The sequence below is a fragment of the Pseudophryne corroboree genome, chromosome 5 (genome assembly GCF_028390025.1).
Source record: "Pseudophryne corroboree isolate aPseCor3 chromosome 5, aPseCor3.hap2, whole genome shotgun sequence".
Taxonomy (NCBI): Eukaryota; Metazoa; Chordata; class Amphibia; order Anura; family Myobatrachidae; genus Pseudophryne; species Pseudophryne corroboree.
The window spans coordinates 143,693,181-143,706,571 of NC_086448.1; the positions used below are offsets into that span (position 1 = coordinate 143,693,181).

General features: G+C 46.2%; 1 protein-coding gene across 5 annotated transcripts in view; it reads left to right on the plus strand.

Annotated features, from left to right (window-relative positions):
- Positions 1-13,391, plus strand: part of LOC134927391 (ATP-binding cassette sub-family B member 5-like) — a 250,582-nt gene that overhangs the window by 202,603 nt on the left and 34,588 nt on the right. For all 5 annotated transcript variants that reach the window (XM_063921770.1, XM_063921765.1, XM_063921768.1 and 2 more), the window contains 2 exons: positions 6,811-6,967; positions 7,068-7,265. In XM_063921770.1, the coding sequence (XP_063777840.1) occupies positions 6,811-6,967; positions 7,068-7,265 (355 nt within the window). The remainder of the gene's footprint in view (positions 1-6,810; positions 6,968-7,067; positions 7,266-13,391) is intronic.

Here is a 13,391-nt window from a genome sequence, read left to right on the forward strand (position 1 = left end):
AGGTGCATCCTAGAGTACCACTTATGTAAGTACTACCCTAAATACACAAAACATTAGTCAACCCTCCTGGCAGACCCATTATTTCATCTTACCAACCTCTATCACAATTTACTGATTTTTGGTTACAACCTGTTGTTCAAAATACATGTTATTATTTGCAGGATACCACTGATTTCATCAATAAACTTGAGTCGTTGGGTACGTTACCTGACAATAGTTTACTGGTCACTCTCGATATAACTAGTTTATACACTAATATTGACCATACAGACGGCATTGAAGCGGTGAGGAGTCTGCTGGCCGCCAGTCCACACTATGTAGGTCCATGAAAGTCAGGGTTTTGGATGCTTTTTGTAATTTTGTGTAATATTTCTTTATTTTTTATTTTTCAATAGGTCCTTTCCACAATTGATCTTTGCTCTATTCTTAAAAAATTCCTTATTTAGTCTCTTAAACATGTTTTGTCCGCTAATGTCTATTTAAGTATTAGATTATATGATTTTGTGTATTGTCTGATGCTGATTTGCACTCTTTGGTACCGCTCTAAGTTATGGGGCGCTGCCATCTATTGCAAATCTGCACCATTATATTTTGTTTTAGTGTTGTGTATATACTGCATATGGTCGCCAGGGCAACGCTTGCGTTCCATGGGTGCTGGTGCGTGCTCCGGCCGGATGTGGGTGGCGATGCCGGCAACGCTGTACGTGATCGCGGTATGGATGTCTGGCAGGTGAGTGAGCGTAGCTGCGCAGTGTCTCCCGGTGTTAAAAGCAGTGTTTCTGCTTACCCGGGTTGTCATGGTAACGTCTGCTCTCGGACTTGCTAAGAGATCCTTGCCGGACATGACGCGTTGTGTCTGACATTACTTGTTACTTGTTTGCCTTGCGCACTTTATTTCTCTATATAAAAACTTTTTGCATTTATCTGGAGGTGCTGGTTCTTTGCATTGAACTATATCTATCTATCTATCTATCTATCTATATATATATATCTATATATATATATCTATATATATATATATATATACATATAGTACTCCAAGATAAAACGGCACTGGACGCAAAGAATATGAAAATGAGATGTATTGCAACAACAGCTGTTTCAGGGCAGCAGCCCTTTCCTCAAGTTAACAGCAACACTACCAACAAATGGACAAGACACACATAGAACACTTACCCCACCTAAGTACCCGCTGTAGTGCTCCACGCCGCCGTCGCTCCACGCGGCCTGGCTTCCGGAAGAGAAGCCGCCGGGTCACTTCCGGTTAACGCGTCACCGGTTGCGCCTGAAATTTTTCGGGTTTTGTGTTTTGGTTTTGGGTTCGGTTCCGCGGCCGTGTTTTGGGTTCGAACGCGTTTTGGCAAAACCTCACCGAATTTTTTTTGTCGGATTCGAGTGTGTTTTGGATTCGGGTGTTTTTTTCCAAAAACACTAAAAAACAGCTTAAATCATAGAATTTGGGGGTCATTTTGATCCCAAAGTATTATTAACCTCAAAAACCATAATTTACACTCATTTTCAGTCTATTCTGAATACCTCACACATCACAATATTATTTTTAGTCCTAAAATTTGCACCGAGGTCGCTGTGTGAGTAAGATAAGCGACCCTAGTGGCCGACACAAACACCGGGCCCATCTAGGAGTGGCACTGCAGTGTCACGCAGGATGTCCCTTCCAAAAAACCCTCCCCAAACAGCACATGACGCAAAGAAAAAAAGAGGCGCAATGAGGTAGCTGTGTGAGTAAGATTAGCGACCCTAGTGGCCGACACAAACACCGGGCCCATCTAGGAGTGGCACTGCAGTGTCACGCAGGATGGCCCTTCCAAAAAACCCTCCCCAAACAGCACATGACGCAAAGAAAAAAAGAGGCGCAATGAGGTAGCTGTGTGAGTAAGATTAGCGACCCTAGTGGCCGACACAAACACCGGGCCCATCTAGGAGTGGCACTGCAGTGTCACGCAGGATGGCCCTTCCAAAAAACCCTCCCCAAACAGCACATGACGCAAAGAAAAAAAGAGGCGCAATGAGGTAGCTGACTGTGTGAGTAAGATTAGCGACTCTAGTGGCCGACACAAACACCGGGCCCATCTAGGAGTGGCACTGCAGTGTCACGCAGGATGTCCCTTCCAAAAAACCCTCCCCAAACAGCACATGACGCAAAGAAAAAAAGAGGCGCAATGAGGTAGCTGTGTGAGTAAGATTAGCGACCCTAGTGGGCGACACAAACACCGGGCACATCTAGGAGTGGCACTGCAGTGTCACGCAGGATGTCCCTTCCAAAAAACCCTCCCCAAACAGCACATGACGCAAAGAAAAAAAGAGGCGCAATGAGGTAGCTGACTGTGTGAGTAAGATTAGCGACCCTAGTGGCCGACACAAACACCGGGCCCATCTAGGAGTGGCACTGCAGTGTCACGCAGGATGTCCCTTCCAAAAAACCCTCCCCAAACAGCACATGACGCAAAGAAAAAAAGAGGCGCAATGAGGTAGCTGACTGTGTGAGTAAGATTAGCGACCCTAGTGGCCGACACAAACACCGGGCCCATCTAGGAGTGGCACTGCAGTGTCACGCAGGATGTCCCTTCCAAAAAACCCTCCCCAAACAGCACATGACGCAAAGAAAAAAAGAGGCGCAATGAGGTAGCTGACTGTGTGAGTAAGATTAGCGACCCTAGTGGCCGACACAAACACCGGGCCCATCTAGGAGTGGCACTGCAGTGTCACGCAGGATGTCCCTTCCAAAAAACCCTCCCCAATCAGCACATGATGCAAAGAAAAAGAAAAGAAAAAAGAGGTGCAAGATGGAATTGTCCTTGGGCCCTCCCACCCACCCTTATGTTGTATAAACAAAACAGGACATGCACACTTTAACCAACCCATCATTTCAGTGACAGGGTCTGCCACATGACTGTGACTGATATGACGGGTTGGTTTGGACCCCCCCCAAAAAAGAAGCAATTAATCTCTCCTTGCACAAACTGGCTCTACAGAGGCAAGATGTCCACCTCATCTTCACCCTCCGATATATCACCGTGTACATCCCCCTCCTCACAGATTATCAATTCGTCCCCACTGGAATCCACCATCTCAGCTCCCTGTGTACTTTGTGGAGGCAATTGCTGCTGGTCAATGTCTCCGCGGAGGAATTGATTATAATTCATTTTAATGAACATCATCTTCTCCACATTTTCTGGATGTAACCTCGTACGCCGATTGCTGACAATTCTCCATATTCTCCATATTTTAATAGGCACAACTAAAAGGCACCTCAGGTAAACAATGGAGATGGATGGATTGGATACTAGTATACAATTATGGACGGGCTGCCGAGTGCCGACACAGAGGTAGCCACAGCCGTGAACTACCGCACTGTACTGTGTCTGCTGCTAATATATAGACTGGTTGATAAAGAGATAGTATACTCGTAACTAGTATGTATGTATAAAGAAAGAAAAAAAAACCACGGTTAGGTGGTATATACAATTATGGACGGGCTGCCGAGTGCCGACACAGAGGTAGCCACAGCCGTGAACTACCGCACTGTACTGTGTCTGCTGCTAATATATAGACTGGTTGATAAAGAGATAGTATACTCGTAACTAGTATGTATGTATAAAGAAAGAAAAAAAAACCACGGTTAGGTGGTATATACAATTATGGACGGGCTGCCGAGTGCCGACACAGAGGTAGCCACAGCCGTGAACTACCGCACTGTACTGTGTCTGCTGCTAATATATAGACTGGTTGATAAAGAGATAGTATACTCGTAACTAGTATGTATGTATAAAGAAAGAAAAAAAAAACACGGTTAGGTGGTATATACAATTATGGACGGGCTGCCGAGTGCCGACACAGAGGTAGCCACAGCCGTGAACTACCGCACTGTACTGTGTCTGCTGCTAATATATAGACTGGTTGATAAAGAGATAGTATACTCGTAACTAGTATGTATGTATAAAGAAAGAAAAAAAAACCACGGTTAGGTGGTATATACAATTATGGACGGGCTGCCGAGTGCCGACACAGAGGTAGCCACAGCCGTGAACTACCGCACTGTACTGTGTCTGCTGCTAATATATAGACTGGTTGATAAAGAGATAGTATACTCGTAACTAGTATGTATGTATAAAGAAAGAAAAAAAAACCACGGTTAGGTGGTATATACAATTATGGACGGGCTGCCGAGTGCCGACACAGAGGTAGCCACAGCCGTGAACTACCGCACTGTACTGTGTCTGCTGCTAATATATAGACTGGTTGATAAAGAGATAGTATACTCGTAACTAGTATGTATGTATAAAGAAAGAAAAAAAAACCACGGTTAGGTGGTATATACAATTATGGACGGGCTGCCGAGTGCCGACACAGAGGTAGCCACAGCCGTGAACTACCGCACTGTACTGTGTCTGCTGCTAATATATAGACTGGTTGATAAAGAGATAGTATACTCGTAACTAGTATGTATGTATAAAGAAAGAAAAAAAAACCACGGTTAGGTCACTGGTATATACAATTATGGACGGGCTGCCGAGTGCCGACACAGAGGTAGCCACAGCCGTGAACTACCGCACTGTACTGTGTCTGCTGCTAATATAGACTGGTTGATAAAGAGATAGTATACTACTAATATTATATACTGGTGGTCAGGTCACTGGTCACTAGTCACACTGGCAGTGGCACTCCTGCAGCAAAAGTGTGCACTGTTTAATTTTAATATAATATTATGTACTCCTGGCTCCTGCTATAACCTATAACTGGCACTGCAGTAGTGCTCCCCAGTCTCCCCCACAATTATAAGCTGTGTGAGCTGAGCAGTCAGACAGATATATAATATATATAGATGATGCAGCACACTGACCTGAGCCTGAGCAGTGCACACAGATATGGTATGTGACTGAGTCACTGTGTGCTGTGTATCGCTTTTTTCAGGCAGAGAACGGATTATAAATAAAAGTGGTGGTCACTATCAGCAAAACTCTGCACTGTACACTACTGAGTACTCCTAATGCTCCCCAAAATTAGTAAATCAAGTGTCTCTCTAATCTATTCTAATTCTAAACGGAGAGGACGCCAGCCACGTCCTCTCCCTATCAATCTCAATGCACGTGTGAAAATGGCGGCGACGCGCGGCTCCTTATATAGAATCCGAGTCTCGCGATAGAATCCGAGCCTCGCGAGAATCCGACAGCGTCATGATGACGTTCGGGCGCGCTCGGGTTAACCGAGCAAGGCGGGAAGATCCGAGTCGCTCGGACCCGTGAAAAAAAACATGAAGTTCTGGCGGGTTCGGATTCAGAGAAACCGAACCCGCTCATCTCTAGTTTGCGGCTCACCTCTTCACCGTTGCGCTTCACAGGGTGCCGGCTCAGCTTCCTCCATGGCCAGGACACCTGCGATAAGAGGGAACAGGCGGTAATCTGGTGCACATACAGTCTAACAAAAAGCAAATGAAACAAATAACAAAAACAACACTTATACATAGAAAAAGAATTAGTAACAAATAGCATTAAGAGCAATTATATACAAAAAGGGTCACTAAAAAAAGAGACCATTAGGATCCCTGCTGTGTAACCCCGGGACATACCCAAAACCAGAAACTAGACTCCTAATGACTAGAAACGAAGGGCTAAATGATAATAAGCTCTTAAAGTATTAAGACTGTATCAATAAATAAGCCACATATAGTTATATGGAAACTATATGAATAGGAACCATATAAATATAAAAGCTACATGGGTTCACCCTCACCAAAATTCTTATGAACACGCGTTATATAATTGGAACATCACTAGATATGCCCATGATGCCTAACCAAGTGTGTTCCAATTAATCTTGTCGTTCAGGCCACGAGGCCAAAACGTGTCTAATTTTAGAATCCAACGAGTCTCCTTCTCCAGTAGGATCCTAGCTCTATCCCCTCCCCTCATGGATAATGGAACATGTTCAATACCAAAGTATTTTAAGGAACTAAGAGGGTGGCCTGCATTTTTAAAATGCCGAGCCACCGGCTGGTCAACAGGTTTACCCTCCAGGGTCAATTTGATGGCAGAACGGTGTGCTGCCATGCGTTCGCTAAATTTGCGTGTAGTTTGCCCTATGTAGAATAAACCACATGGGCAAACAATGGCGTACACCACAAATGAGGTGCTACAAGTAATTACCTGTCTGATAGAAAATCTAAAATTCCTGTGGGGATGTTGAAATTCTCTACAGGGCATCATGTAACTACACGTTGTGCACTTAGGGCAACGGTAGCATCCCGGGGCTTTTTTTTGGATATTAACAACCACTGAACTGCTCATCCCAGTGATGTCCGTTTTTACAATTCTATCACGCAAATTAGCGCCACGCCTGAATGCAGCAATGGGTTTAATGTTTTTGAAAGATGGTAATTCTGGATCCGATGCCACTATGGGCCACAAGGCTTATAAAACCTTCCAACGGCGGCACTCCAAACGGATAAATAAAGTTCAGGAAAACTGCATGACTGTGCAACGTTTCAGCTCCTTTATTGAGCTTTTTTCAAGCAGGTAACAAAAAAGCTCAATTAAGGACTTGAAAAAGCTCAATAAAGGAGCTGAAACGTTGCACAGTCATGCAGTTTTCCTGAACTTTATTTATCCGTTTGGAGTGCCGCTGTTGGAAGGTTATGTGAGACAAGCCATTGGACATGTTCTCTGGAGGGCACCCGGCCAAGCAACACTGTTCTCGTGGAGTGCCGGATTTATTAGACAGCAAGGAAAGTTGCAGATTCTAGAGATCGAGTTATTGGTGTCTGTATTTAGCAATTTATGTTTTACTTTACAGAGTGTTTTCCTTACTAACATATGGAGCAATAAATGTAGGACAGACCTTATCCTTTGCTCCTGATTACGCTAAAGCAAAGTCTGCAGCTTCCCATCTCTTCCAGTTGTTCCAAAGTGAGCCAGCTATTGATAGCTACAGCCCGCAGGGACAGATGCCGGTAAGTGACACCACCAATGTGTATATACCATGTATCTATGTGTGTGGCTGCATGAAACCTCTTGGTGTCTAATGTTTTGTTGTTGTTTTTTGTCAATTAGGAAAAGTTTCAAGGAGATTTGGAACTGCGTAAAGTTGACTTCAATTATCCATCTCGTCCGGATGTGCCGGTGCTACAATTGCTATCTGTCAGGATATCCAGTGGGCAAACTGTGGCATTTGTGGGCAGCAGTGGGTGTGGGAAAAGCACCTCTGTCCAGCTGCTGCAGAGGTTCTATGACCCACACCAGGGAGCAGTGGTAAGAACTGGGATTTACTATTGAATTGTTCAAACACACCTGTTAATTAATCATTGTGAAATACACCTCAACATCATCTCTGGGATAAAATACATACATGAAATACATGAATAACTCTGGACCCATTCCTATCGGCTAAATGTTGACATCCGGAGAGACGTTGGTTTGCTATCTCCTATGTGATGCTAATGCTGCATACAGATGGAGAACTTTAACAGATAATTGAAAAGGGAACAATTATCAGGACATAGCATGTTTCTGTGGTCTTCTTTTTTTATACTAAATCCATACTGGTAAAACCATGTGCTACAGTCACAGTTCTCTTACCGCCTGTATCTGAGAAGCATCTGTGGCAAGCTTGGTTGTTAAAGCACCAGTGTTGTGTTTTTTGTTATCAAACCATGATATTTCCCATGGGAAGTAAAAGGAGATACAGATACAAAGACAAGTATCAGCCGGCTTGCTTTGGCATATATGAGATAGATGTTACTTGACGAAACATGACCTTGAATTAGGGGTGTTCACTGGCCATTTCTCAGGTTTTGTGTTTTGGTTTTGGATCTGGATCTTCTTCATGTTTTGGATCAGGGGGGTCATTCCGAGTTGTTCGCTCGCAAGCGGATTTTAGCAGATTTGCTCATGCTAAGCCGCCGCCTACTGGGAGTGAATCTTAGCTTCTTAAAATTGCGAACGATGTATTCGCAATATTGCGATTACACACCTCGTAGCAGTTTCTGAGTAGCTTCAGACTTACTCGGCATCTGCGATCAGTTCAGTGCTTGTCGTTCCTGGTTTGACGTCACAAACACACCCAGCGTTCGCCCAGACACTCCCCCGTTTCTCCGGCCACTCCAGCGTTTTTTCCGGAAACGGTAGCGTTTTTTCCCACACGCCCATAAAACGGCCTGTTTCCGCCCAGTAACACCCATTTCCTGTCAATCACATTACGATCGCCAGAACGATGAAAAAGCCGTGAGTAAAAATCCTAACTGCATAGCAAATTTACTTGGCGCAGTCGCAGTGCGGACATTGCGCATGCGCATTAAGCGGAAAATCGCTGCGATGCGAAGATTTTTACCGAGCGAACAACTCGGAATGACCCCCCAGGATTGGTTTTGACAAAACCACCCTTTCAGGTTTTGGTTTTGGATCTGGATTTTTTCGATAAAATCATCAAAACAGCTAAAATAACAAAATTTCGGTGTGTTTCTCTAACGTCCTAGTGGATGCTGGGGACTCCGTAAGGACCATGGGGAATAGACGGGCTCCGCAGGAGACTGGAGATTCTAAGAAAGATTTAGTACTAATGGTGTGCACTGGCTCCTCCCTCTATGCCCCTCCTCCAGACCTCAGTTAGAATCTGTGCCCGGACAGAGCTGGGTGCACTTTAGTGAGCTCTCCTGAGCTTGCTAATAAGAAAGTATTTTAGTTAGGTTTTTTATTTTCAGAGAGCTTCTGCTGGCAACAGACTCTCTGCTACGTGGGACTGAGGGGAGAGAAGCAAACCTACTAACTGCGGCTAGGTTGCGCTTCTTAGGCTACTGGACACCATTAGCTCCAGAGGGATCGAACACAGGAACTTAACCTTGGTCGTCCGTTCCCGGAGCCGCGCCGCCGTCCCCCTCGCAGAGCCAGAAGACAGAAGCCGGCGGGTTGAAGCAAGAAGACGTCAAAATCGGCGGCAGAAGAATCCTGTCTTCATATGAGGTAGCGCACAGCACTGCAGCTGTGCGCCATTGCTCCCACACTAACCCACACACTCCGGTCACTGTAGGGTGCAGGGCGCAGGGGGGGGGGGGGGCGCCCTGGGCAGCAATTGAGTACCTCCTGGCAAAAAGCAGCATATATACAGCTGGGCACTGTAATATGCATGAGCCCCCGCCACTATTTTTACACAAAATCGCGGGACAGAAGCCCGCCGCTGAGGGGGCGGGGCTTCTTCCTCAGGACTCACCAGCGCCATTTTCTCTCCACAGCTCCGCTGAGAGGAAGCTCCCCAGGCTCTCCCCTGCAGAAGCACGATAGAGAGGGTGAAAAAGAGAGGGGGGGGGGGGGCACATAAATTTGGCATAAAAACAATATATACAGCAGCTACTGGGTTAACACTAAGTTACTGTGTGATTCCTGGGTCATATAGCGCTGGGATGTGTGCTGGCATACTCTCTCTCTGTCTCTCCAAAGGGCCTTGTGGGGGAACTGTCTTCAAATAGAGCATCCCCTGTGTGTGTGGTGTGTCGGTACGTGTGTGTCGACATGTCTGAGGTAAAAGGCTCCCCTAAGGAGGAGATAGAGCAAATATGTGTGTGAGAGGGTGTCTCAGTCGACAACGCCGACACCTGTTTGGATATGTGTAAGTGCTAAGGTGAATTTATTGCACAAAAGATTAGAGTACAGACAGGAAATCTACCCATGTCTGTCCCTATGGCGCAGAGACCTTCAGAGTCTCACAATGCTCACTATCCAAAATAATTAACACTGATATCGACACGGAGTTTGACTCCAGTGTCGACTACGATAATGCAAAGTTACAGCCAAAATGGCAGAAAAGTATTCAATATATGATTATTGTAATAAAAGATGATTTGCATATCACTGATGACTCATTTGTCCCTGACACAAGGGTACACATGTTTAAGGGGAAGAAAGCTGAGGTAAATTTCCCTCCTCTCATGAGGAAAAACAGCGGGAATCTCCAGACAAGAGACTGCAGCTTCCCACAAAGAATTCTCAGGCAGTATCCTTTCCCCACTAGGGCCAGGATGTGATGGGAATCTTCCCCTAGGGTGTCACGTTTGCCCAGAAGGTAGCCCTAGCTATTCTCAGGGATCCTGCAGATAGCGTGCACATTCTGGTACACTACTCAGACCGGCGATTGTGTCGGCATGGGTTTATAGCGCTGTGGCGGCGTGGACAGGTACCTTATCAGCAGAAATTGAGACCCTAGTATGTATATATATATATATATATATATATAGAGAGAGAGAGAGATATGTATATATATTAAAGATGCTGTCTTAAGAGATATATATAATCAAACATGCCCAAAGAGACATGAGTATACTGGGTCCTAGAGTCAAAGCTATGTCAATTTCTGCTTGACGTGTCCTGTAGAATATGCAATGGACAGATGATGCCAACTTAAGTGGCATATGGAAGGCTGAGGATTGTGTGGAGAAGGGTTCTCGGACCTGGTCTCCATGGCTATAGCTGGTAATTCGGATATTTTGCCTTATATTCCTGCACAGCCTAGGAAAGCACGTCATAATCAAATGCAGCTTTTCGAACAAAGACACAAGAAAGGCCGAGATGCGTCCTTTCTTGCCAGAGGCGGGGCCAGAGGAAAGAAGCTGCACAACACAGCTAGTTCCCAGGAACAGAAGTCCTCCCCGGCCTCTATGAAAATCCACCGCATGACGCTGGGGCTCCACAGACGGAGCTAGGCCCGGTGGGGGCATGCTTTCGTAAGTTCTGCAACAAGTGGGTTCACTCCCTGTTAGATCCCTGGGCAATAGATATTGTGTCTCAGGGATACAAGCTGGACTTTGAGAAGATGCCTCCTCACTGACAGCCCTGCCGGCTTCCCCCCATGAGAGGGAAACAGGGTTAACTGTAATTCACAAATTGTATCTTCAACAGGTGGTGGTCAAGGTTCCCCTCCTTCGACAAGGAGGGGGTTATTATTCGACCATGTGGTAGTCCCGAAACCAGACGGTTCGGTCAGACCCATATTGAATTTAAAATCCCTGAACATATACCTGAAAAGGATCAAGTTCAAGATGGAATCGCTAAGAGCGGTCGTTACAAGCCTGAAAGGGGGAGATTTTATCGTGACTCGGGACATAAAGGAGGCATACCTTCATGTCCCCATTTATCCACCTCATCAGGCGTACCTCAGAATTGCGGTACGGGATTGTCATTACCAATTTCAGACGTTGCTGTTTGGTCTCTCCTTGGCCCCGAGAATATTCACCAAGGTAATGGCGGAAATGATGGTGCTCCTGCGGAAGTAAGGTGTCACTATTATCACGTACTTGGACGATCTCCTCATAAAAGCGAGATCAAGAGAGCAGTGGCTGAACAGCGTATCACTTTCTCTGGAAGTGTAACGGCAACACGGCTGGATTCTATATATTCCAAAGTCGCAGTTGGTTCCAACAGCTCATCTGCCTCTCCTAGGCATGATCCTTGACACAGACCAGAAAAGGGTTTATCTCCCGATAGAGAGAGCTCAGGAGCTCGTGACACTGGTCAGGAATCTATTAAAACCAAAACAGGTGTCAGTGCATCACTGCACTCAGAGGCGTAACTAGGGTTTTTGGAGCCCAGGGCAAGATCAATAATGGCGCCCCCCCCCGCCCCCTCCCCAAAAAAAAATATATATATAAAAATAATAAATAAATAAAATGATAACAATAAAAAAAAAATACAAAAGGAAAGTATGTGCAGACGCCACCGGTGTCACTGCATATAAAGATGTCAGGGTGTGTATGTACAGATGTAGGTGCAGTGGTCGAAGTTGAATTTTTGAAGGCGGAATGAAAGAGTGCAGATAGCAATTATGCGCGCGCGCGCTCCGGAAAAGGGGCGCGGTCACTCAAAAGGGGCGTGTCCTTCAGTGTAGTAGGACCCCTTATACTATCTAGTACTGGTGCCACTTTCACATTATAGCACACGGTATGAGCCGAAATTCACATTATAGCACACAGTATGAGCCGAAATTCACATTACCCCACACGGCATGAGCCGAAATTCACATTATAGCACACAGTATGAGCCAAAATTCACATTACCCCACATGGTATGAGCCAAAATTCACATTATAGCACACGGTATGAGCCGAAATTCACATTATAGCACACGGTATGAGTCGAAATTCACATTATAGCACACGGTATGAGCCGAAATTCACATTATAGCACACGGTATGAGCCAAAATTCACATTACTCCACATGGTATGAGCCAAAATTCACATTACCCCACATGGTATGAGCCGAAATTCACATTACAGCACACTGTATGAGCCGAAATTCACATTACAGCACACGGAATGAGCCAAAATTCACATTACCCCACATAGCATGAGCCGAAATTCACATTATAGCACACGGTATGAGCCGAAATTCACGTTACAGCACATGATATGAGCCAAAATTCCCATTATAGAGTTAGGGGATCCTACCCCCAGAATTAACATGGCCTGTGGGGCACTATGATGAGGGGAGCCCACCCCCTTAATAGACTAATTGCAGAGTTTAGCAGCGGAAGGGCTGCAGCGGTTTCTCACCCCAAGCTGCGGCGCTTCTGCCACCTCCGACACTCCACATCTTCGGCACCACCCGGGATGCAGAGCACCGCACCGGGTATGCACCTTTTTCAGTGTGGTCTGAAGGGGTTCTTGTTTCATGCTGCAGGATCCCGATGTGCGCCTTCCTCCCCGCTGTTACTGTCACGGTAAGCATTAGTATCGTTTACCGCAGAGGCCATTTTCTGAGGCATATGTGTTAAACCTCAGGAACTGAGATGCCCTTCTCACCATACAGCTGTGTGGCCGAGCCGGGCGGGGGGACAGCCAGCAGCAGCATGCCGGACATCAGCAGCAGAGGGTGCGGGCTGTACATACTTGAGGCAGCTGGATATTCAACAGTGCTGAAAGCCTCCGGAGCCCGCACCCCCGGAGCTGCAGTACACCGGCAGAGGACACCCATCCCCCAAACCCTGCGTAGCCCAAAGCCGGAGATCAGCAGCATGTTGAACGCGGAAGCAGAAGCTGCTTATTGCCGGTCAACATGCAGCTGATCTTCGGCTTTGGGCTCCGCACGTGCCTTACAGCCCCCACCCTCGGCTGCTGATATCCGGCATGCTGCCCCTGCTGCTGGCTTTCCACCCGCCCGGCTCGCCCACCCAGCTGGATGGTGAGTGAGAAGGGCATCTCAGTGCCCGTGGTTTAATACATATCTCTCTTCGGTAAATGGCCATTAGTACATCCCACACAGACTTATTACACACACACAGACTGGCCACCCCCAAATCCTACACACACCCACTCAGACTACACACACACACACACATTCTCATACTTTCCTCTCCCCCACACACACACACTGGACTGCAAAAATTTACACACA